The 23,621-nt window shown below is 31.3% G+C and overlaps 4 protein-coding genes across 10 annotated transcripts; 1 reads left to right on the top strand and 3 right to left on the bottom strand.

The window, feature by feature from the left end:
• The first annotated feature begins 339 nt into the window (after positions 1-339).
• Positions 340-5,703, top strand: LOC110011087 (Pentatricopeptide repeat (PPR) superfamily protein). Of its 4 annotated transcripts, none has more exons than XM_089721204.1 (5): positions 340-2,909; positions 3,044-4,294; positions 4,383-4,442; positions 4,517-4,585; positions 5,271-5,703. In XM_089721204.1, the coding sequence occupies exon 1, from the start codon at positions 589-591 to the stop codon at positions 2,467-2,469; it is 1,881 nt and encodes a 626-aa protein (XP_089577330.1). In that variant the 5' UTR covers positions 340-588; the 3' UTR covers positions 2,470-2,909; positions 3,044-4,294; positions 4,383-4,442; positions 4,517-4,585; positions 5,271-5,703. The 4 variants fall into 4 exon arrangements, with proteins under 4 accessions (XP_089577330.1, XP_089577331.1, XP_089577329.1 ...); XM_089721205.1 differs by having other exon boundaries at positions 340-3,730; positions 4,007-4,294; XM_089721203.1 differs by having other exon boundaries at positions 340-3,850; positions 4,007-4,294.
• Positions 2,428-4,851, bottom strand: LOC105649766 (Cystathionine beta-synthase (CBS) protein). The gene is given in 6 exon segments (XM_012236539.4): positions 2,428-2,869; positions 3,248-3,420; positions 3,488-3,754; positions 3,977-4,335; positions 4,338-4,418; positions 4,505-4,851. Coding segments are annotated over 6 exon segments (1,329 nt in total). The 5' UTR covers positions 4,674-4,851; the 3' UTR covers positions 2,428-2,589.
• Positions 5,704-6,295: 592 nt separating the features above from the next.
• On the bottom strand, positions 6,296-10,193 carry LOC105649764 (WRKY transcription factor 72A). The gene is made up of 5 exons (XM_012236536.4): positions 10,088-10,193; positions 9,570-9,656; positions 8,226-8,789; positions 7,827-7,940; positions 6,296-7,299 (listed from the first exon to the last, which is right to left on the bottom strand). The coding sequence occupies exons 1-5, from the start codon at positions 10,169-10,171 to the stop codon at positions 6,499-6,501; spliced, it is 1,650 nt and encodes a 549-aa protein (XP_012091926.1). The 5' UTR covers positions 10,172-10,193; the 3' UTR covers positions 6,296-6,498.
• Positions 10,194-18,061: 7,868 nt separating this feature from the next.
• On the bottom strand, positions 18,062-21,574 carry LOC105649763 (Leucine-rich repeat protein kinase family protein). Of its 4 annotated transcripts, none has more exons than XM_020685455.3 (6): positions 19,913-21,574; positions 19,706-19,839; positions 19,348-19,594; positions 19,055-19,251; positions 18,742-18,885; positions 18,062-18,438 (listed from the first exon to the last, which is right to left on the bottom strand). In XM_020685455.3, exons 1-6 carry the CDS (start codon positions 21,171-21,173, stop codon positions 18,205-18,207), a joined length of 2,217 nt encoding a protein of 738 aa, XP_020541114.1. In that variant the 5' UTR covers positions 21,174-21,574; the 3' UTR covers positions 18,062-18,204. The 4 variants fall into 4 exon arrangements, with proteins under 4 accessions (XP_020541114.1, XP_020541113.1, XP_020541115.1 ...); XM_020685454.3 differs by having other exon boundaries at positions 19,691-19,839; positions 19,913-21,573; XM_020685456.3 differs by having other exon boundaries at positions 19,055-19,248; positions 19,913-21,571.
• Between the last annotated feature and the right edge of the window lie 2,047 nt (positions 21,575-23,621).

The raw sequence follows: 23,621 nt of genomic DNA, 5'->3' as shown, positions 1-23,621 counted from the left end.
CAAGAAATGGAAGAGCTAGTTATACCAATGAACTTGCACTTTCATTTCAGCTTGATCTTATACACTTTAAAATTATTATTCAAGTATAATGAAAGTTTATATTTGTATAATTATAACTAAAATAAATCACTAAGTCTTGCAGACAATTTATTTATTTATTTTTTGGCTTTGTTTGAAGAAGAGAAAAAAGAAAACAGTGATTGAAAGTAAATAACGGAAGAAGGAAAGTAATGAAATTAATTCTATAATAAACAATGCAATTTTCTTAATTCATTCGTCATTTTTATTTTATTATTTAAAACATGCATAATGTTTGATTTTTCTTTCAAAGAATGGTCGTTTAATAAAACGCTAGTACTGCCACTGTCATTACTACTGCGTTTAACTACATACGAACTGTCGGTCCTTCCTAATCCTATAAGTCCATTGGTTCATTGCCTTTCAAATTGTATACGAACGACAGGTCGTCTGGAAAAGCTGTTACTCCGAAAAACTTGTTTTCTGAATTCACATGCATTTCCATTTGATTATTGCAGAACTCCTGACATCTCACATGGTTGATTCACAAAAGCTGAATTGCTAGCTTCTATGATGTTGGCAAGTGTTAACCATGACATGAGGCAGCACATAATAAAACTCGTTGCTGATGGGTTCTACAAAGAAGCCATTTCCCTTTATTCTCAACTGCACTCTTCCTCTTTGCCTCCTCACCATTTCACCTTCCCTCCTCTTCTTAAAGCATGTGCTAAGCTAAAGTCCACTCTCCATGGCCAAATTATCCATGCCCATCTCATCAAAACTGGCTTCCATTCAGACGTATATACAGCTACTGCCCTCACTCACATGTACATGAAGCTTAATCTTTTAAATCATGCTTTGAGAGTGTTCGATGAAATGACTAACCGAAACCTGGCCTCTCTTAATGCAGCTATTTCTGGGTTTTCACAAAATAGGTATTGCGAGGAGGCTTTTTTAGCATTCAGAGAGGTGGGTTTGTGTGGGTTTAGGCCTAATTCATTGACCGTAGCCAGTGTATTGCCTGCGTGCGATAGTGCTGATCATTGCATGCAAATGCATTGCTGGGCTATAAAGTTGGGTGTGGAAATGGATATTTACGTGGCAACTTCATTGGTTACTATGTATTCTAACTGTGGAGAGGTAATTTTTGCTACAAGAATATTCAGAGAGATGCCTAATAGGAATGTGGTGAGTCATAATGCGTTTGTTTCAGGGCTTTTGCAGAATGGGGTGCCAAGTATAGTATTGCATGCGTTTAAGGACATGAGAGAGTGTTCAATTGTCAAACCCAATTCAGTTACACTAGTTTCCGTTATTTCTGCCTGTGCTTGTCTTTTGTATCTTCAATATGGAAGGCAGATTCATGGGTTCATAAAAAAGACTCTTGCGAGTTGTGACGCTATGGTAGGTACTGCACTTGTAGACATGTATTCCAAGTGTGGTTATTGGCAATGGGCATACGAAGTATTCAATGAACTAAATGACAATAAGAACTTGATAACATGGAATTCAATGATTGCTGGGATGATGTTGAATGGTCAGAGTGACAATGCTGTTGAGTTGTTTGAACGTTTAGCATCGGAAGGACTGGAACCTGATTCAATAACATGGAATTCGATGATAAGCGGATTTGCACAATTAGAAAACGGGATAGAAGCTTTTAACTTCTTCAAGAGGATGCAGTTTTGTGGGGTAATCCCAAGTTTGAAGTCGGTTACAAGTCTACTATCTGCTTGTGCAGCTTTGTCTGCTCTGCAATATGGAAAAGTGATTCACGGGCATGCTACTAGAACTAATATTGATACTGACGAGTTTTTGGCTACTACTCTCATTGACATGTATATGAAATGCGGGTATTCCTCTTGGGGGCGAAGAGTTTTTGATCAATTTGAGATAAAGCCTAAGGATCCAGCACTTTGGAATGCATTGATATCTGGGTATGGAAGAAATGGAGAGAACTACTCTGTATTTGAGGTTTTTGACCAGATGCTGGAGGAGAAGGTGAAACCAAATTCAGCAACTTTTATTGCAGTTCTATCTGCGTGTAGTCACATGGGTGAGGTTGAAAAAGGGGCGCAAGTTTTCAGGATGATGTCTATAGACTATGGCTTGAAACCAAAGCCAGAGCATTTTGGTTGCATGGTTGACATGTTGGGTCGATTTGGCAAGCTGGATGAAGCTAGGAAAATAATAGAAGAAATGCTAGAGCCTCCATCTTCTGTTTTTGCTTCTTTGCTTGGTGCTTGTAGGCATCACTTGCATTCTGAGCTGGGAGAAGAAATGGCTATGAAGCTCTCAGAGCTCGAACCAGGAGATCCAAATCCTCTTGTGATTCTGTCAGAGATTTATGCTGCACTGGGAAGGTGGGAAGATGTAGATAGAATCAGACAAACAATAAAAGATAGAGGATTAAGAAAACTGCCAGGATATAGTTTGATTGGAGTTACATAAGAAGGAACTACATTACGCTATGATGGATATAACAGTTTCAACTCCACTCTTGCTAGTCTCTAACAAGATCTTGTTTTTCTGCATCTCCTGAAGTTATTATAGATGTTTATATAAGCATTATCAATCATTCAAAACATCTTTTACTGAAAAGCCCAAATAGTTATCAGAATGGTTGGGGGGCTCATATACGAAACAAGCGATCACATCTCTGAGTGTAATCACACCAGCTATTTCATTTTCATTCCCAGCAACTGCATAAATTCGGTGAACTGACTTTGAAGCAAGAATATGGATCACACTACCAAGAGTTACATCCACCTTGCATGTTATTGGCGGGATGACTCTGCCTGTTTCTTGGGTTGAGCTGATGATTTGTGTGAAATCTGATACAGTGAGCTGCCTGAAAGTAAAATGATAAGATAAAAACTTAGTTGAAGAAGGTAAATACTCCAATTGCTATGCATTTTTGCTCAATTTCCAGAGCTCAAACAGAGGGCTCATGTCATGACTAATTAATATTTGCACCATGTTATAATTCTTTAATAAATGGACTTAGATGAGCAGTTTGATGCAGGTTGAACAACAATCTTCCTCTCTCTGTCTCTGCCCTGTTTTTTCACCTTTACCTTTTCTCCCTCCTTTCTTCTCTTCCACAATCTATTATTACCTATTTTCTACTGAGCACTTTACGTGGAAAGAATTCTAAAACTGAAGGTATAGCATTAGCTTTATCACATAATTGTATCTGCTGGTTCAAAGCTATTTCTTTTCATGCTACCTGAAATTGGTGAAAAGTTCTGGTTCGAGCAACAAATGCCTTATATCCCTTATGCTTAGACTCCCGACAATTTTCTTCTTTGGACCCTCTACAACTGGAAGACCACCAATTTGGTTCTCTCTCATTTGCTTGAAAGCTTCTAAAATCAATTCACTGCTCTGGATGCTAACAACCTGGCCGGAAGACATAGCAGATCCAAATTAAGTGGGAACCTAGGAGAGTAATCTGAAAAATACTCACCTCATCAGCAGACATGAAAGGAAGTCCAAAATCTGAAATACTTCGTGAAGCAATACAATCAAACCAATCCCTTCCCTTGCATCCCTCTAGACCAAGGACAAATGCAGATTGAGTAATGAAGTTCTGAATTTCAGGTTTTCCTGGTTCAATCACAGGTACATTTCGCTGCCTATACTTTGAGAGCAGAAGTAAGACGCTCAACATTGAACTGTCTGTTGCTACTGGAAGGAAAGGCGCACTGTGGTATGATTTTAGTACTGATCTCACCTGTGACATTAAGAAAAAAAAAAAAATGAGAGCAAGCAAAGATTGTAGGACCTCTCTCACTCATTGATTCAACCAGTCAGAGTGTTCTTCAATGAGGTATATGCATCTTTGTTCAGAGAGAAAAGAAACCTGTTTCTAAATGAGATGTCGGTTAATTGAGCCATACAAAATGCACATATGAGATTTGGGATGCATAAATGATGAATTTAAAAGTAAACTTACAGTGGTTGACTTGAAATGTTCTTCTTGAAGGATAACGTTGTAGAAATCCTCCCCCAAGTTGTTAGCAGCTGCAGGAGCATCTTTTCCTAGCCCCTTATCTGCACCCACGCCACCAGCTACAGCGGCACCAACTGCAGCAGCAGTTAGCCCAGCAATTGCATCTGGACCTGTGATGCCCAATGCTACTGCTCCAGTAGTGCCTAAAGCTCCAGCAACCACACCAGCAACTGTCGTAGTACTGGCGGATAAAGCAACAGCTGCAAGTTCTGCACTCTCTAACACCCAAAGAACAATTGCCGAGTAATCTAGAATTCCTAGGTATGTATCTCTCCAGTCAGAACTGGTTCCTGCATCTGTTTTTTTACTGGAGCAGACATTATGTTGCATTTGGATAAAATCTTGACAGCATCAGCAACGGATGTTTCTGCTGGAATCTCAATGACTGGAAGCCAAAAAAAGATCTGTGGTAAGCAGTTCATTCGGTTAAAAAAGTGTAATAAACAATTATTGTAAAACTGCAATAATCACCTTTGCCTCCAGGCACTAGTGGGAATGATGAGACTGGAATCCTTGCAAATGCAGAAGTTAAAGTCTCCTGCAATGGCTGTGGTAATTTCTTCCTGGACTGTATCATCTCAAAATAAGCATCACAATTTGCAAGTTTTGAACTTCCCCACATCTTTTGTGCTTGTGCCATACCTATACTCACCCAATTATTATCATTCCCTTTAGTTCATTAATGCGATGTATATATATAATGTCTTATTTGGATTTGTTATGACTTCAGTTTTTACGACTCGCCGTTTTTAGGCCATAAAGATATATTTCCATATGTTGAATTCATTGGTTTAGGCATATCAGTTAATAGCTTTCCATCATGAAACAGCACAACAATCAAAACCCTGATCTTGCTAAAGGGCAGTGATCTGATCATCCTACATTTAAATTTCCTCTAGACATTTGGTCTATTTAGTTAACCATGTATAATAAATTCATTATAATTCATATGAATGGATTAAAATTTTAAAAGAAAATGGTTAGAAGAAGCTAAAATTCTGCAGATGCATATGCAGAAGGCAAAGAATATATTTAACTTAATTTATGTAGAAGCAATTCAGGTAAAAAGAATTCCATATTTAGCAGAAAGACATACCTGTTTACAAAATTGTCTTCACAAATTAGATTAGATTGGATATGGATTCAATTTTGGGAAAGCTCTGTATTGCTCAGTCTGTTGGTTTGGTTCAGTTTTTGTGGTTTCATATGCATGGGTCTCTGAGACTGCCATTTGTAGGTATTGCAACAAGGAAGAACTGTGGGCTGCCACGTGCAATTTCTGTCTTGGGCAAGTATTTCATTGGTTATATAGCACTTTGTGCCTTTATGCTTTGAATTGACAAGCCTATTTCACTCCTATCTGAACAGGGTATTCATTATTCGAATTGTTTTTATTTAATTAGAAACAGATTTATATAGATTATTAAGTATTTTTTTTTATAAAGTAAGGATGTCAGGTTTTCAAACTTTGGTAGTTCTGATTCCTTTTAAGGATTAATGTGTGTATGTGTATGCTTATATAGTTGATCTTTTGATTAGGCTTAAACCTAATAAGTAGAAAAATATTTTTTTCAGCTTTGTTCATCTTTTGGGTCTTTAGAGAAATATTGTAATTTGATTCGAATACTTCAATTCAAAATTGAAATTCCAAATAAATGTAAATTTCATAATATGGAATCTTAAATTAGGATGTTTTTTTTTTTTTTTAAATATATTAGAATATGAAATATGGAGTAAATATTTTTTAAAAAATAACAATTTATGAATAAATATAAGTATTAATTGTTATTATTCAAAATTTTTTTAAAAATAATAATAATTTAATGTTCAAATTATAAGATTCAGACATTAGCTTTATAAAGATCAAGAAGAATATGAATTGGATTAATTTTTTAATCATATAACAATTTGAGCAATGCATGAGCCTTAGTTATATTATAATTTAGTAGAGCTTTTTTTTTTTCCTAAAAAAAGTTATATAAGTAATTATTAATTATCAATTTTTTTAAGCTGGTTTACAATATGTAATGTCTCTATCTGTCTACGTGGATAAAAGATGAGTACCACGATCTCTAGGGTCTGTAATATAATTAGGTGAAATTAAAAATTGCATGGAAAATAAGTCATAATTTATTTTAATGTACCAAAAAAAAAAATATTTGGTCATAATAACTAATTAATCCAATTTGATTTATTGTTTCTGAACCAAATGAAAAAAAGAAAAAGAAAAAAAAAAGACCTTACTCATTTCTTAAGTATTAACCAGATATTTACTGTTACTCGTTGTATAGGCAAATATAACAACATCCTTAAATAAATTTAAAAAAAAAATCAAATCAAATGTACAATTTTCAGCTCAATTACATACCAAAACATTTCTATTATATTTAAAAAATAATCTACAATCTACCTAACAAAAGTGATAAATTTAAAAATTTACATTAATTACTTTCTCTTTTTTAACCTCAGCCCTTGTTACGGTCCCGACTCTCATCAAGAGAACCAGAAGAACTCTTGGAAGCAGAAAATGGCAATGAAGACGGAAACAAAACCAAGCTTCCTTTTTCCTGAGATCTCAAATTAGTGTGATACTGACCACCACTGCCGGCATTGTTGCCTCCATTACCGACAAAGGATGTAATCGCTGCCGCCAAGGCTGTCCGGAAACCAGGGTCTAAAGCAATCACCTTGGTTGCAGCTGCAATGCTCTCTGTCAAAGACTGATAAGAAGAAGAAGTAGTAGTCTGGTTATTGTAGAGCTGGTGGGGTACATTAACGTTTCGATAATTAATAGGGTAGGGCTGGTGGTGTCCATTAATGTTGGGCCATGGAGTTTGAAGAGTACTAGAATCAAAGGAAGAAGAAGAAAAGTTGAGACACGTTGGAGAGTATTTTGGAGCTGATAATGAAGAAGAAGAAGAAGAAGAAGAAGAAGAAGAAAATAGGGCAGTATTGGTTGGGGAAGTAAGGTCAAGAGTAATTGTAGGGTGTGAGTTGTTGGTTGAGATTGAAGAATTTTGGAAAAAGAATTGCTGTGGTTTTGTAATATTGTGGGAGAAAGTGAAGTTTAAGGCATTGGAAGTGGAGAAAGAAGATGGTGCAGAAATTGATGATGTGTTTGAGGTTGAAAATGACTGTGATTGTAGCATTGATGCAGCTGCTGATGTGGTTGAAGCCATTGCTGTGGCAGAAAGTGGAAGAGGATGGTTATGTGTTCCTTCGTAGGTTGTTATTAAAATTGACATGTCCTCTATACATCTTTGCACCTGAAACAAATTGCATCAGGAATTGTTACTATAATTCACAAGTCATTTTTAGAACTAATTTTTAAGAAGAGAAAATGAAATCAATGAGTTCTTTTCTCCGTGTATATTCCCATGTCTTTTTTTTTTTTTTTATACAAAACTAATCTCGTTTCAAAATAATTCATATCATTTCTAATAAGTTTTAATATAACAATTTCTCATAAAAAAAAAAAAAAAAGTTCAATAACACTATAACTATCTTTAAATTATTTTGTTTTAAGTTTATAATTAATGTCAAAATAAACCTGAAAGACAATTTCTATTTAGAGCAACCAAATGCATTATTTTAATTTCAGCACAGTGTAACTTTTTCAGCATTTGTTGCCAGATTAAAAGAGTAAGCCAATGAATCCTCTTTGTCAATATTTTTTACTTTATCATAATTTGAATTAACTTAAATTTCAAAATAATAGCTTCTTTTTCATTAAAAAAGTGAAATAATGAACGTCCTACTTACTGAAATATCATAAGAAAAAATTAGTATATACCTGTTTTCTCACAGGGCAAGTTGGTGAGACTGTGCAACGATAGTATGCCCGAGGACATGGATTTCCTTTCGCTATTTTCTGCCCATATTTTCTCCATTGACATCCATCATTCATCTGCACATTCAATTGGAATTAATTATATTATTGAACCTGAGCTTGATAGAAAGAATTTATTTATTTCAATATGTAATGATGATTTCTTTACTTATATTTAAAAAATTTTCAGAACCATCGACATTACTAAAGCTCGCTTGTATACTATATAAAAGACATTCGATTACGTTATATGAAAAATAAAAGTTGATAACCATTAATTCAGTCCATAAAGACAGATATACTCCATCAAAAAAGCACAAAGTTGGTAATATAATAAGCAAATTAATTAAGTTAGACACACACCGTGGGAGCTTCACATCTGGTTCTGACTGAAACCCTAGTTTTCTTCATCTGGGTTTGTTGCAACATTTCATCTTCTGTACTTTTTATCATCTTTGAAACTTTGCTTGGCGGCCATGTCTCAGTTGGTTCCTCTTCCTTAGTTTCTTCTTCATCAAAGCTGTTACTTTCAGAGCTTGGATTATTATTATTGTTGTTATTCTTCTTCATAGTTGCAAAAGAATCTGGCTCAAATTTACAGTCCAGCCCAAGTGAAAGTCCTTTAACATTATTCAATTCCTCATTTCCATCACTTACATTGCTGCTTTTTTTCTCATCCTCCTTTTTGAGTTCACTAGAACTACTTCTTCCAAGGCTAAGAGAGACAAGTTCAGGTTCTCGATCATTTTCTTCATGGGAACGTATTCTTTTTGTTGATTTCTTTGTTGTTTCTTCTTGCATAACTTTAGAGAAATGCTTCTGTAATGACTGATAATCCTTCACAATCTTGGATAGTAATTGCTTTAACTTTTCATTTTCTTCCCTAACCTCACCTATTTGGGCTTTTGTTGATCTCAGCTGATCCTCCTATATCCCAAAAAAGAAAAAATTATAAAAACAGCTTAACACCATTTTACCTTTACCTTCACTATAACTAGCTAGTGTTTTATTATTAACCATGCAGAAGATAACTTCAAACCAAAGAAAGTTATTAGTTAACATTATGGTTTTCCAGTTATATATGAACATACGAAAGAAAAAAAAAAATTATAAACCTAGATCTCTATTTCTGCATATGGATTAGTTAAAAGAAGATTTCAGATCCACATGGCGGCAGTTGCGAGCAATCTATGTTGACCTAGTGTATGTGTATTTTACATGATAAATTATTCCTTCGTTAACATACATGTATAATTGATCCTTAATTACTTTGAAAGCTGAGATGCGAATTTATTATTTATATATGAATTGGTCTACCACCATTTTGGTTGAACAATATGTCTGTATGATATTGGACAAAGCGGTTCTGGTAATAGGGTCCGAATATCGGTAGTTTACATAAAAAAAAGTGTATGTATGATGCAATGTATAAAACATTTATTTAATTAACCAATAGATTTGTAATCTTTAAATTATTATTATTATTATTTTGTAAATCAACGTCTCTTCTATATTTTGATATATGGCCAACTTGCAAAGAATGATAAAACTATTAAGATTCCGCCAATACAAACTATTAAGAAATTCTTTTTGTATGAATTAAATAAAAAAATAGCAATTCCGTATTCAGTCTTCTCCAATCATCCTAAAGTTAAAAAAAAAAAAAAAAAAAAAAACAGAAATACCGATCAGTGTTTGAATTCTTACATGTTTGAATGAAGCTAAATTGTTTACCATGGAAGAAGGCTGCTTTGGGCCATTCTCTTCTTGTTTAACATGAATTGTTTTTCCTTCCTGAGACACACCAAACAGAAAATGCATGCTTCAATTTTATTATAACTAAGCAAAAGACCATATATATATATAAACCTCATCAAGTTTGTAATCATCAAACTGTGGAGTTTAGGATCCAAGAAACTGAAATAGCTATTTCAATTCATAGATTTGGATTCATAGAATTTGCTGAATATTTATAAATTTGCAGTGCAATGAAATCTAAAAATTTGCAATTTTCAAATCCAATATCATGAATTCAAATAGAAACAAAAAAAAAAAAAAATCTAAAAAATATAAATTCACTTGAAATTTCCAGAACCAAAAACTGAACTTTCATATACAGAAATCATCGCTAAGCATATATAATAGAACTTAATAACTAATAAAAAGAGAAAAATATCCAAGAAATAACAATCCCTCACGCATGCATATCAAAGATCAATATTCACCTTACTACTCTCTTCATCACCATAATTTGATTTGACCGTCTTCTCTTCTGTAGCTAAATCTGACTTTTCCAAGTAATTCTCCATTGTTATAGAGCTTTTTTATCATTAATAGAAATGGGCATAAATACATAGCAATAGGTAGTATATATAAGAAAGAGGGCTAAAGAGCCTCCAAAATTTGACTTTTAGTTAAAAATTCAAACACGAGTGCTTATCTTAATTTGCATGTTACTCATTTGAGAAATGTCAAATATACTCCAATAAGCCAACGCAAATGTCATTTTTTATTTAAAAAATATTCAATTTCAACTTTTTGTGTATATAATTTAATATATGTAAATAAAGAAAGAAAGGAAGAAAAAGAGCACGTTCAAGATTTGGTACGTGTAAACCACAGATGCTTGGTCAAAGTTAGCCGCCGTCTTATGGACTCTATTGCAAAATTTATGCGACTGTTTCCTGATAGATAATCTACGTCCTCACCTATGTTGCAACTATTATCCAACCAGAGTTTGACACGTCATACTTTTGACCATTTAATGGTCTCCCTGGGACCCTAGCCGGTGGCCAGTGATCCCCAGAAATTTATTCAATGAACCGACCGCTTTTATTACTTTAACTATATATACTAGTATAACAATTTATTTTTGCTGCCATAAATTTATGGTCACAATATTTATATATTTGACTGCAAAATATTTTTTTTTCTTACTAGGAGAGTAATAAAAATAATACTACTAATTTAGCCCCTAATCATGCGCCCATTTCATGATTCTTGAATTAATTATACTTGTTTTTTATAAATTTTTAAAAAAGTATGATAAAAAAAAATACAATAACGTACGTAACGTTACACAATGGCTATAACTTATACGTATAACATACCTATATATATAAATAATATAATGATATTTAGAAATAATAATAAACATTAATTAGTGTATTAATTTGTCAATGTACGTATTTGCAAAATAATTATAACTGATCGAAATCTCTTAATTAATTTTTCTTATGAGACCAAACATATCTCTTCTTTCTTTCCGTAACGCAACAATGGTTATCGGATTTGGAAAAGAAAATACATAGTTTTGGCTCGCAGTCAAACATTTCATTAGTATATTAATTTTTGTTCAAAGCCGCAGTTATATATATATATTCATATTATCCATCCATATAGTCAAGAAAGCGTAGAAGTCTGCCATTAAAACCAGAAAGCTCAGCTCAGTTTATATTATTAATAAACCTATTTACCTTTCAAACATTGGAAAATTTGATGAACGTGTGTTTACTTCTATTTTTGTTTTTTCTTTCCTTTTCCCCCCTTTAATCCATTGTCACAGCTGATTGTATATGTATATATTCTTTCTTTCTCTCCTACTGAGAAAATCTTTACAAGGCAAAACTAATACGTTAAAACACATTAGTCGTAGGTATCTTTGTCTTTTCTTACCTGGTCTCCATAGACTATAGCTTCCAGAATAATAATAATATTATAGGTATCTTCAAAGTCATTATTGCAATAAAAAAAAAAAAAAAGAGGGGAAAGAAATTCCAGTTTTTAGTAAATTTCAAAGTTGTTGAGGGATTCAAGACTCAGACAAGTTGGAAAAATTGAAGAAATTAGCCATCTTTTTTAATGAATTCTACTTTTCCCTGTCAATTTTTGATAGAAGAATTACTTCCAGGTGAGTTTCCATATTTAGCATTGGTACCGTTTCAAAAAAATAAAAATCTCAGGGTAGAAATGTCAAAAGAAAAGAAAATGTCATGGCAGAAAATAAGAAACCAAGTCGAAAACATGGTTGGATAGAGTCCAACGATAGTGATATAATTTTAATTTCCCAAGTTGAAATTTAATATGCATTTTTAATTAATTAATGTAGCATATTATAGTTAATTATTTGCATTTTCCAGGAACATAATTAGCTGCATTACACTTATATTAAGAATATCTGGCAACAACATGCTTGCCGGTTCTGTACATTGCATTTTCCTTGTATTAATTTTGTGCCACAAATTCCGTTTTGGTAACCCATCCAACCTGTCAAAAGCCATATTTTTGTATAGAAAATTATATATTTGCGTTTTAGGACTTAATCCTTTTTCCATTCGAATTTGAAAATTGCATCCTCCCTTTTGTTAACTATATATATCCAAGACGATAGGACCGGCAGATCAAAAAATTTATACTATAGTTGTGGGAGTAAAATCTACGCATTTGAGAATATTTCTTTCCAAACGAGAGTATTTGTGATTATCATTAAAATAAAAAAAAAATGATAAAATATAAATAATTTATAAAAAAATTCATATTTTCATTGATTTAGCTTATGAGTTGGGCGAGAAATTGGATTTAGATAAATCTAATCTTCTAGCCATCGAAATCTTCACAAAATGTCAATAGATGAAACTCTAAACCTCTTACTACTCCCACACTCAATCAAACCACATTTGATTGGCTACCTATATAAATTTTTAAATGAGTTATTAAAACCTGAATTCATAGTTCTCTTACACACTAATATACCTTTATTAAAGATAATTTTCAAATATATATATACACGCACGTTGAATTAGACTTATCTACAAATCAAACCAATCAAAAAATATATATTTTTTAAAATATCTTCGTTTTTATAATAAATTATTTTAATTGATTTGGTCCATGAAGGGCATCGACAGAATGTAAACAAGTAAATCTCTAGCAAATAAAAGGATTACGATTTAATAACAATAAAAAGAAAATTCATATTCTAACACCTCTTCTACATTCTTCAATTTAAAAGAAATTCCAATTAGCAATCAATCTTTTTAAATTCCTAATCCATTACACAACAAAGCACACTTGATAATGAATGATGAGGTCGTTTGGTAATCTAACAAGTTATTTAATTTTATGATTAAAAATTATTCACTAGCTAATTAATAATTTTAACAAGTCAAATTTACATCAATTTAATTAAACGATGAGTCTAATAACCAAATTGAATTGTTTAATTATAGATGACAAATTCTGTGATGATAGGCCATAATTGTTTAATCATGGTATGGTAAGTCATTTTTTTAATCAATGACAGGTCTAATATGCAACTTATAATTTAATTACTGACGTTTTGTTCTTGTAAATTATATAAATAAATTTATTAATTCTTGCAAACCATCAAAAAGTCTACTGCCAATGTGGAGGATAAAGCTTTGAAGAAAATAAGGTCTTTGGTTGGTTTAGATTTGGAATCAGAATCTAAAATTAAATCAAATCAGACGAAATTAATAATGCATGGAATGATTTTTTTTTTTTTTTTTTTTACATAAATGTTTGGTTTACTAAACAGTTAGAATATGGTTTTTCAAAAGTTGTTTCATTATTATAAATACTGAAATTCGAATCATTACAAAATTTATGTAATATTTATTTTAAGTTTTTAATTTTTATTAATATAACATAAAAAATTTAAATTTTTAAGCTTTTTATTTCATGTGATGTGCTCCTGTTAACAAAAAAAAAAAATCTAATATCTTTTAATATTATGTATTAAAAATATATTAATAAAATATTAAAAATGTAAAAATAATTATATTAATAAATTATAATAAACAAATTCATTATTTTAATTCTAAAATTTTATTTAATAATTATTTGATCTTTAATATTTTAATTATATGACTATCTTTGTCCAATTTTAATTGCCATATTTTCAATTTGTATATATATTAAGAAAGTCATTATACAACTTCTTTTTTTTTCACAAAAAGTTATGAATGATTAAATTATCATTTTATTAATTTATCTAGTAGAGATATCAGGAGACAAGGGTAAGGTTAGAAAAAAAAAAATCATACTTCCTTAATTGTAAATAAAATATGATAAAAGAAATTTAAAATTATGCAAAAAGAATATATGTTATTTTAAATACTATTTGTTAAAAAAAGTATATCATATTCACATTTGTATTGTTTGTCAAACGGATTCCTATAAAGGTTGGAAGATCTGGCCAAAGAAGGTGATAGCCCTGTAGATTCGTTCCCATGGTTCGATCCTTCCCAGTAAAACGCGGCGTGTTCGAATTCTGATCGCTTTTACGCGAGAAAGGGGGATGGAAATGTAAATCCATGGTACTGTGAATCTCATTTCCTGGGGGAGGAGGAAATTATAAATTCAATAATTCCTTCTCCACCCCTTTTTTTTTTTTTTTATTAATCAAACCATCCATTGGGATTCTTATCCTTTTGCCCAACCAAACAGGCAAATTAATACAAAAAGAGAATTTCAACTTTGGATAAATAAGTTATTAAAAGAAATGTTTGAGATTTGAATATTGAATTATTTGTTTAAAAATATATAGAATATTATTATAATGGAAAAATAATATCTTCAAAGGAAAGAAGTTTTCTTTTCCGTTTTTTAATGTTAAAAAGACAAAAAGAAATATTATAATTTCCAGGTTTAAAGAGAGAACATTATAATGTAATGCAAGAAGCAAGCATTTTGTTGTTGACTATGTACTCCTTTTGTACTATAGCTTTATAAATTATATTTTTAATTTATAGTCAATTGATGATTATTCATACTGTAATCCTCACTATTAAAAATCAATGAAAAATAATTTAATTTTGTTAATTATTATTATTATAAGTTCAGTCTTTAGTTTTATTCTCAAATTAGTTGGAGCCCTAGGCATAGAAACTCTGTCTTTTTTTTTGGATACATAGTAGGACCGGAATAATATTGTTGGCTACATAGCAGGAAAAGCCCTCGTCTTTGAATAAAATTCATCATATTGGTAATAATTTTTGTGTCAAAAATAAAAAAATTAAAACTCGAGATTTCTCACTCTCTACATCTGTAGGAAGATCAAACAATCATACCTAGCTGACACAGAATCTCTTTAATTACTCAGAAGAGAGCATTTTATCCTCTTTTGCGAGCCTTATATCAATCCGAACTAATTGAGTTAGTAGACTTGAATTACGAGCACTTGTTACTTTACCTTATTATCTAAATAGCATCATTTCAGAAATTTGACAAAATTCGTCTAGCATTTTGGATTTTAATGATGTAATAGCAAGTCATCAACCAGCTAAGATTTATATTATTATTATTATTTCAAAATTTGACTTTGCTTAATTAAATATAATGGCAAAGGAAAATAAATGTAGAAACGACCATCACCTAGGGGCAAGATACCAATTTGCCAAATGGTACATGCACAAACACCCCTGACAACAGATCAAGCACTGGTACATGTGAGTGGTTTACGATAAATATGATATATTTATGATAAATATATATTATCATAGTAAATATATATATATATGTTTATGATAAATGTATTTATTATGATAAATATGATACATAAATATATCATATGATACATTTATGGTTTTGAGATGGGTATTTTTGCCAATCATGTCTTATTTTATAGGCTCTTTCAATAATCATATTTTATTTTATATATTTATCTTGAATAATTTTTTTTTAAATCATTCGATATCTAAAATCTATTGACTCGATTAATTCACATGCGTGCCAAATAGATCCACAAATAATTTTAATCGTAATATGTTTATATTACTCTTGCACTGTAAAGTTACGAAATAATACTATTTTCTTATCTGCTTGAAAGATAAAAATATCATCGCAGCCTTTAGTTTAGGTTTAGCCTCCCAACTATAATTAGGTCTTCCAACGATTCATTCTCATTTAACAGCTAGTCTATGACTCCACCGTACTGTCTTCCAGCGAATTTTATTTATTAAAGCATAAAATTTAAATCTATAACCATCATTATTGCAAGGAGTTTATCTGAATATATTTTTGTGAGTAGCATATATATTAAGAAATCTAAAAATTATTCAAATAAAGGAAACTTAATTAACTTCTCTCACCAAAATCTAAGAGTTAGATCAATTGGTCATAAAATACTAATTGTACGGTGCCGTCTAGAGCCCTGAATCTTAGACGATGAAGGTCCATGTTCACCCATATACTAGGAAAACCCATAAAAAAAAAATAAAAATAAGAACAAGTGGAAACTTTCATATAACATGAGGTCAATGGATGCTAATTAAGTATAATTAAAACTAAACAAGACTACCTGTGCATGTTTTGCTTTGCTCAATCCTAGATTGACCTCTCTCTCTCTCTCTCTCTCTCTAATGCATATATATATATATATATATATATATATATATATATATATATATATATATATATATATATATATATATATATATATATATAAGAAAAATAAGATGATCGGGTACTTGTTACTTTCATTACACATTTTTAGTTATATAATATTATGGAAACTTTTTAATTAAAGGGTCGGTCTATTTATTTTTTTATAAGTCAATGCTTTGAAACCAATTCCAAATAAAATTTATCCAATTAACAGAATGCATGTGAACAGTAGACAGGTCTATTGATTTGGGTCAATAAATATTATCATAGAAATGCTTGGAATATAAAAAATTATATTCATCTTTTTTTATTTTTGACGTGATATTATGAGCGCATTTTTGTAATAAAGTCAAATTTCTAGTAATTTGACAAAAAGACAGATTTATATTCCATATTAATTCATTAATTTTTTTCCTCGTTATTTCTATATCCTTGCACCAAAATGTATCAACGACTTTTTTTATCACACTATACTTAATCTAGAAATAATTTAGTGGTAAATATATATCTATATATATATATATATTCTAATAGAGATTCAAATCTCCTCTTTTGGTGACTAAAGAAATAAAAAATCAATTTTTTAATTTTTTACTAATTTTACAAGTTAAGAGAGAGTTATTTTTATTATATAATGGAAGATTATTTCGGTCCATTAAATTTTCGATCAATAAAATAAAAAAGCTTATATATTTGCTGATATATAATCTCATGGTGTTAACAGTTAGGAATTGATTCTAATATTAATTCAAAACCTTAATTAGTCAATGTCTGAAGGATTAAAATCAAGGGATAATGAATGAAATTAAATTGAATTTCGAGAAATCAAAATTTCTTTTTGTCAACAATTTTGCTTAAATTTCGGAGTCCAATTTGAAGCCATTTACTATACGCTGTGTGAAACAGAACAGACAAGTCAGTAATTAGCGGCTAACACAGACGTTAATACTGAAAATGAAAAAATAAAAATAATCATGTTGTAACTCTCTGTTTCTTTTTTTTTTTTTTTTTTCTCTCTAATCCTCTAAATTCAGTTTCGAACTATTTCTGTTGGTCAACAGTAGCTTCCACCTTCCGTTTGAAAATATATTATTTCTATAATGGATTTGTTTTTTCTCTTATTTTTTATTACCATTTGTTTTATTATTTCTTTATTATTTCTATAATGGATCTGACTCGTTTTTTTATGAGGATTATTATTAAATAAAGATATGTTGTTATTTGATTTTATACAGTTAGAAATTTTAAATTTAGACTTGGAGGTGTAAATTTTTTATCAAAGAGCCTAATTGGTATAACATGTTTATCTACTGATGCTAAAGTTTTGGGTGACTAGGTTGCTTGCGGTGAAAACAGTTGCTTTTGGGCTTTTGCACAGCACCATTTGCACAATTAGCTACAATAACTATTTTGAGCTTGAGCTTGTGAACTTTTTTCTTTTTCTTACCCTGATTTTGGGCAGAAGAACAACCTCCTTCACAACATATGTATCTCCTTGCTTAATAATAGTCTCAGCAAATGGACTCGTTGGAGTTGGGCCCAACTGACACCCTTATTCCTAAGTGGTTTCTATGGTCCAACAATACCTTTCGGAATAAATTCATGAACTCAATCTAACTATGACATGGTTGTCTCGTCTATGTTTATGGAACTTAAAACATAATACTATCATAAAATAATTTTTAAAAAAAAATTTTAAATCAATAATTTGGTCAAAACCCATAAACGACCTAATTCATTAGGTCAAATTTCATCGGAAAATCGTAATTTGCCCTTCTTATCATGAACACCAATTTCTTTGAAGCCATTTTTAATAGAATTGGAAGGGAAAACGTAATTGGATAACTATAGTACAAGGTAGTTTAATAAATTATTTGACCTAGTCACATAACTATAGTACAAGGAGTGAAATTCCAAAAAATGAGTCATACTAATACTACATTTGTGTACCAAGATTTCCACTGCTTGCCCATCCTTCCTGTACTTGATTTGAGTACTGCAAATTCCATAGCACATCTTCTATTGAAGGCCTGTTACTTGGTTCTTTGGAGATGCAACTTATGGTGATTTTGACTGTAGTTCTTAGGGATTCATATGCGAAAGTGCCTCTTGTAGATGGATCTACCATAGGTCGTAACTTTGACGGACCTTCTGCTAAGCCCTTCTCTAGCTGTTTATTATAGAACACACGCCAAAAAAAAAAAAAAAAAGGAAGCAATTTTAGTAATAACCACATCATAAAGCAAACAAAAGCTGACTTGTAATTTCCTAAAATGGCGACCCAATAGACGCAGGGTTGATATATGCAGCTTTCTCTCTGTGTTTTCGGAGGAAATCTACTTCCGTCACTTGAACCCGTGACTTTTGAGTTACAAGTGAAGTAGTTTTATCGTTACACTAAAATCACCATCATCTCACACCACTAAAAGGGGAAAAAAAAAATTAAAAGAAAGAAGAAGGCATGGTTGTTTACCTGAATCTTTAGTTCTTCCAATTCACTTGTAGATGTGACAATTTTACCAGTAATGATTTGAACTAGAATAACACCTAGTTGATAAACATCTTCCTTTTCTGCTTTTATACCATCTTGTCCGCTTAAAGGACTCTCTGAACCCACCTGCAAAATTCAAAGAGCAAAACTTGAAATAACTTCATATACATTAAACAAGAAAAAAGGAAAAGCTTTAGGCAATATTTAGTATAATGTAATGAAATATAATAAAATAATAAAACTTTTTTTTTTTTTCTGGTTGGGATAAATTTTAATATGTGGTTTTCGCTGGCACCTTAGATGGCATTGGAATGTTATTGTTACTAAGCTTTGCAGTGAGACTTTCATCCAACAATATATTTTCAATGTTTAAATTATTCCCAAATATTCCAGGTGCAACTCCTGTGTGCAAGAATTGAATTCCTCTTGCAACTCCAATAGTAATTGCCATTCTTTGTGGCCACTTTAGGACATCTTTCTTTCTCCATTCTGCTAAATCAAAAACAAGAAATTCACAAAAAGTAATCACTTATAAAAATTTCTTGAAATTGGTCTTCAAAATTTCAAAATCTATTTCTTGAAATTTACCGGTAAGATAATCTTTGAGAGATCCATAGGAGATGTGTTCAAGAACAACAAAGACAGTAGTAGTAGCTGTACTTGGACGGTCTTGAGAAGTGACAATACAGTGTCCAAGAACACTGACCAAATGCAAATGTCTCAGCTTTGATAGAACTTCCATGTGCTGCAACAAGTTTTGAGGCGAGTGCTTCTGCTTTAATTTCATACATTTAATTAGGACCACTGAGCCATCTCTAACCCAACCTTTATAAAGCTGTATATATCATAGCAAGGAATTTAAAAAAAAAAAAATTAAAATTAGGAGATTCAGATTCAAGGGATTTGATGAAGTGTTCTTATTCTGACAAACATTATGGAATTGTGCCTGTCCTTGAGATCCTTCTCCCATGAAATTCATTGGATCGAAGTTATTAGTTGCATCTTCAATTTCTTCCAATGTGAACACATGATATGGTGGAAGACCTACTGCAGCTGACCTCATTGTTTGAGGCACACGTCCTGCATAGATTCATATCATCATTGTCTTCGTTAATTTTTTCTTAACATGTAAAAATCAAATAGAAAAACTTACTTGAATCCATGGTTTGCACAGAAGAGCTAGTGACAGACATTTTATCAGCAAAAAATCCATCAAATTTGCCTCCATTGGCTCTTGTTGTTTTTGACCTTTTAACAATGACCAAAATCAACAATCCAAGTAGACCTGTTACCCCAACAACCCCTCCTATAATACCAAGAATTAGGCCTAATTGGGCACTGGACTTCTCCTTTCCACTCTCAACTGGAGGCTTAACAGCTAATGCTTCTTTATGGCAGAATGCAAATGGATGCTGATAACTATAATTTCTACCAGAAAAGCAATTCCTCGAACCAATAACTGTCCTATTTGGAGAACTTGATGCAATACATGAAGGTAATTTCCCTATCAAAAGATTATTAGAAATGTCTACAAATTTCAGCTTAGGATTACAGGAAATATTTGATGGCAGGGCACCATTAAATTGATTCTGGGCTAAATCGAGATATTCAATTGAAAACAGAGAAAACAGAGAAGAAGGGATTGGACCAATTAGTTTATTAGAAGAAATGTCTAATCGCTCAAGTTTATAGAAGTTCTTGATTCCTGGAGGAATGACAGATCTTAAAGAATTGTTACTCAATATTATAGTAACAAGACTGTTACTTAATGAAGGAAAGTTGGAAGCAAAATGGTTATTACCGAAATTCAGCTCTTGGAGTGACACCAAGGTTTTGAGATCTGGAATACTGCCATTCAACAAATTATCAGCTAAAACAAGACTGGAAAGCATCTTTAATGACACAATATTTTGAGGAATTTCTCCATAAATGAAATTGGAACTGACATTAAGTACTTGAAGAGACCAAAGCCTCTTGATCTTTGCGGGCAATGGACCCCACAAGCCTAAAGAAACAAGTGATAACACTTTCAAATATGAAAGTTTTGTTAGAACAGTGAAGAAAGCATCAATAGAGAAGTTCTCGGACAAAGTATGTTGAGAAACTTCAAAACTGAGTGAAGTAATTGGTTTTGGAGTTTGAGATGGGGAAGTTTTGTTTCCAATGATAGTTAATTCAGTTACATGAGTGTTTGAGCAAACAATCTTGAGAAAAGGTGAGGGAGGGAGATAACAGAAGTTGGTCCAGTTTGTCCATCCTTGAAGAACTGAAGGATATTCAAGGAGTTTCTGAACTTGGAAAAGAATTCTTGTTTCACTTGGAGCTAATTGTCCATCTGAAACAGGAGAAAGAATGAATAGGATAAGTAGAGGAAGCAAGAAGCAGAAACAATTCTTGAAATCTTTATTACCCATTTTAATAATAATGAACAAAAATAAATAATTTCAAGAAATTACAAGCTATAAACTTTAGCCAATTCCATGAAAATTCATTTGCTACAAGGACAAGAAATTCCTAACTATAAAGTCTTGAATGGAGAAAGCAAGAGTTCCTTTTACAAGACAAATAAATCAATATATTTTCTAGGGAAAATGACAGAAAGCTGAGAATAGAGAGAAAATGAGAAGATTTGTTTCAACAAAAAGAAGAATTTGGGGAGAGTATTAATTAGAGATCGATGGAAAGTGAAAAGTTGATGGAAAGTGGAAGAATTGTATACAGATTACAAACAAAGCAAGGAAGGCAATCTTGATCGTACGATGAACAGCCACCCATATTAAATTACATACCAGCTTCAAAACCGCACATCGTTCTGACTTTCGGACTTAAGTGAGGCTAAAGTCAACTTGGCTCTGAATTCAAACTACAATAATTGTACAATTAGCGAGAGCCTCGGTTTTGACCACGATTATTATGGTAGACCTGCGAGTATTGTGTATCTCGAAGTCACTCGCCGTTGGCACGTGACTTTCGTGAAGAGTAATCTATAACGAGTAAGTGCTAACTATCCCCTTTCATGTTAGTGCGATCACGAGACATTTAAAATTCCTTTTATGACACAAATGTCACCAATTTGTTGGGTTTGAAAAAACAAGCAAAATGGAAACAATTAAGTTAAATTGTTACCATATTATAGACCAGAAATTAATTTTGAAATTATAGTTAAATTATTTATAAACTTACATAATTTTTAATTTCATTGACACTTTGATTCCTCTGTTTTGAATAAAATAATTAAAATATTAATGGAATCATAAATTATGAATCTTATAATTACTTTTTTGAAAATAAAAATTCTTATATATGGCGAATTTATGTTTTCCCTTTTATATTAAAGCTAAATATATGGTAGTGTGTGAAAGTGAGAGGTTCGGCGGATCTAGTGTCGGTGAGAGAGCTGTCATGTAACTGGAGATTAACTTGGAAGCAGAGTGAATTACTCTAAACTTAATGATATGTGAGTTCTACCATATATATATATATATACAAGATCTCTTCACCTACTGTCATTTTCTGCGTTATGCAGTTTTCCAGCCCTATCTTTCGCAACTTACCGTGATTTGGACATTATTTCTAGAACATTTTGATGCACAAAACAAAATTTTTAGCATCTTGTAAAGGACGAAGGGGACAAAGGTTAAATTCTAACGCGATAGCGAGCAGGTAATTATGGTGTGTTGGCATGATCTTGCATGTGCTGCTACTTTTGCACAGTGCTAGCGCCGGTCCACATAGATCAAACAAGTTAGAAAAAAGGCATATATATATAAGGCCGAAGGTTAGTTTTGGAATTTTAGCATGTCTAAATTTCCCCGCAATAAAATCTAACCATCAATCTAATTATTCCTATCTAATTCTAACGGATACACTAATTACATATTAACTTAATATTTTACATATAAAAAATTTTTTTAAATTTATTTTATAATGGCAGGAAGAGACAAGGGACAAAATAAACTGAGATATCTTCTTTGTTATTGTACTTTGGTATAGCGACAAGGGAATGGACCATTTATGGCATTGAAATGCACATGTATAGAAAGGAATTTTTTAATTATATGACAAACAAGGATTTCTTATAATTAATAAGATGCCTTTCATAATTAAAATATTAAAATATTAATGCACATGTATGGACACGTTAATTATAATCTCACAATAAATTAAAAAAAATTACTTTTGAATTTTATTATTTTAATATTGCACTCTTGATTTTTATTTTGATGCATCAGATGGTTCAACTTATATTATACCTATTAAAAAAACTTTAACTTACACACAAAATAATTTTATTTAATATTTTAATTTATAAAATTATATCGATTAAATATCTATAAGTTGGTTGAAAATTGTAAAAATTATTTTTCTAGAACTTATGCTAATTTCATGTCAAATCAATATTTTATATATATAATAAAAAATTTTAAAAATTATTGTTATCAATGTAGAAAGATATATATTATAAACAAAATACGTAATTTTGAAAAAAAAAAGATTTTTTTTTATTTTGAGGATGTAATAAAATCAAAATAATAAAATTAAAAAAATGAATTCATGTGTAAATGTTTTAGGCAAAACACGAAGCATGGTGAGCATTCATTAGTGTTGATATAACAAGTAGCTATAAATGTGCATGCACCAACTAAAGTCATATACCCTAACTTCTGTCATTCTCAAAATTAATTTCACCTTGTGTCCATGTGGCAATCACACGTGTAACAGTTTCCACAAGTCCAAGTACAAAACGCATTATTACAAGCTATCGCTCAACATCAACTAAGTTAATAGTTTAAAAATGAGTTAATGAAGATATCAACGTTAAAAAAAAAAAATAATTATAATATTTTTAATATTATTTAAAG

The sequence above is a fragment of the Jatropha curcas genome, chromosome 5, assembly GCF_041381405.1.
Source record: "Jatropha curcas cultivar XTBG-Jc1 chromosome 5, XTBG_Jcur_1.0, whole genome shotgun sequence".
NCBI classification, from domain to species: Eukaryota; Viridiplantae; Streptophyta; class Magnoliopsida; order Malpighiales; family Euphorbiaceae; genus Jatropha; species Jatropha curcas.
The sequence above is the reverse complement of the archived record's forward strand: the minus strand, read 5'-3'. Positions and strand labels throughout refer to the sequence as shown.

What these genes read in the sequence shown, in the direction of transcription:
- LOC105649764 (XM_012236536.4), bottom strand. Translation starts at nt 10,171, where the DNA reads ATGGAGAATTACTTGGAAAAGTCAGATTTAGCTACAGAAGAGAAGACG. An exon ending in ATTTAGCTTCATTCAAACAT is followed by an intron (nt 8,790 to 9,569) that starts GTAAGAATTCAA and finishes TTTGGGATATAG; the next exon opens with GAGGATCAGCTGAGATCAAC. An exon ending in CCAGATGTGAAGCTCCCACG is followed by an intron (nt 7,941 to 8,225) that starts GTGTGTGTCTAA and finishes TTGAATGTGCAG; the next exon opens with ATGAATGATGGATGTCAATG.
- LOC110011087 (XM_089721204.1), top strand. Translation starts at nt 589, where the DNA reads ATGATGTTGGCAAGTGTTAACCATGACATGAGGCAGCACATAATAAAA.
- LOC105649763 (XM_020685454.3), bottom strand. Translation starts at nt 21,173, where the DNA reads ATGGGTAATAAAGATTTCAAGAATTGTTTCTGCTTCTTGCTTCCTCTA. An exon ending in GACAGGCACAATTCCATAAT is followed by an intron (nt 19,595 to 19,690) that starts GTTTGTCAGAAT and finishes TGATATATACAG; the next exon opens with CTTTATAAAGGTTGGGTTAG. An exon ending in TCTCAAAGATTATCTTACCG is followed by an intron (nt 19,252 to 19,347) that starts GTAAATTTCAAG and finishes TTTTTGATTTAG; the next exon opens with CAGAATGGAGAAAGAAAGAT.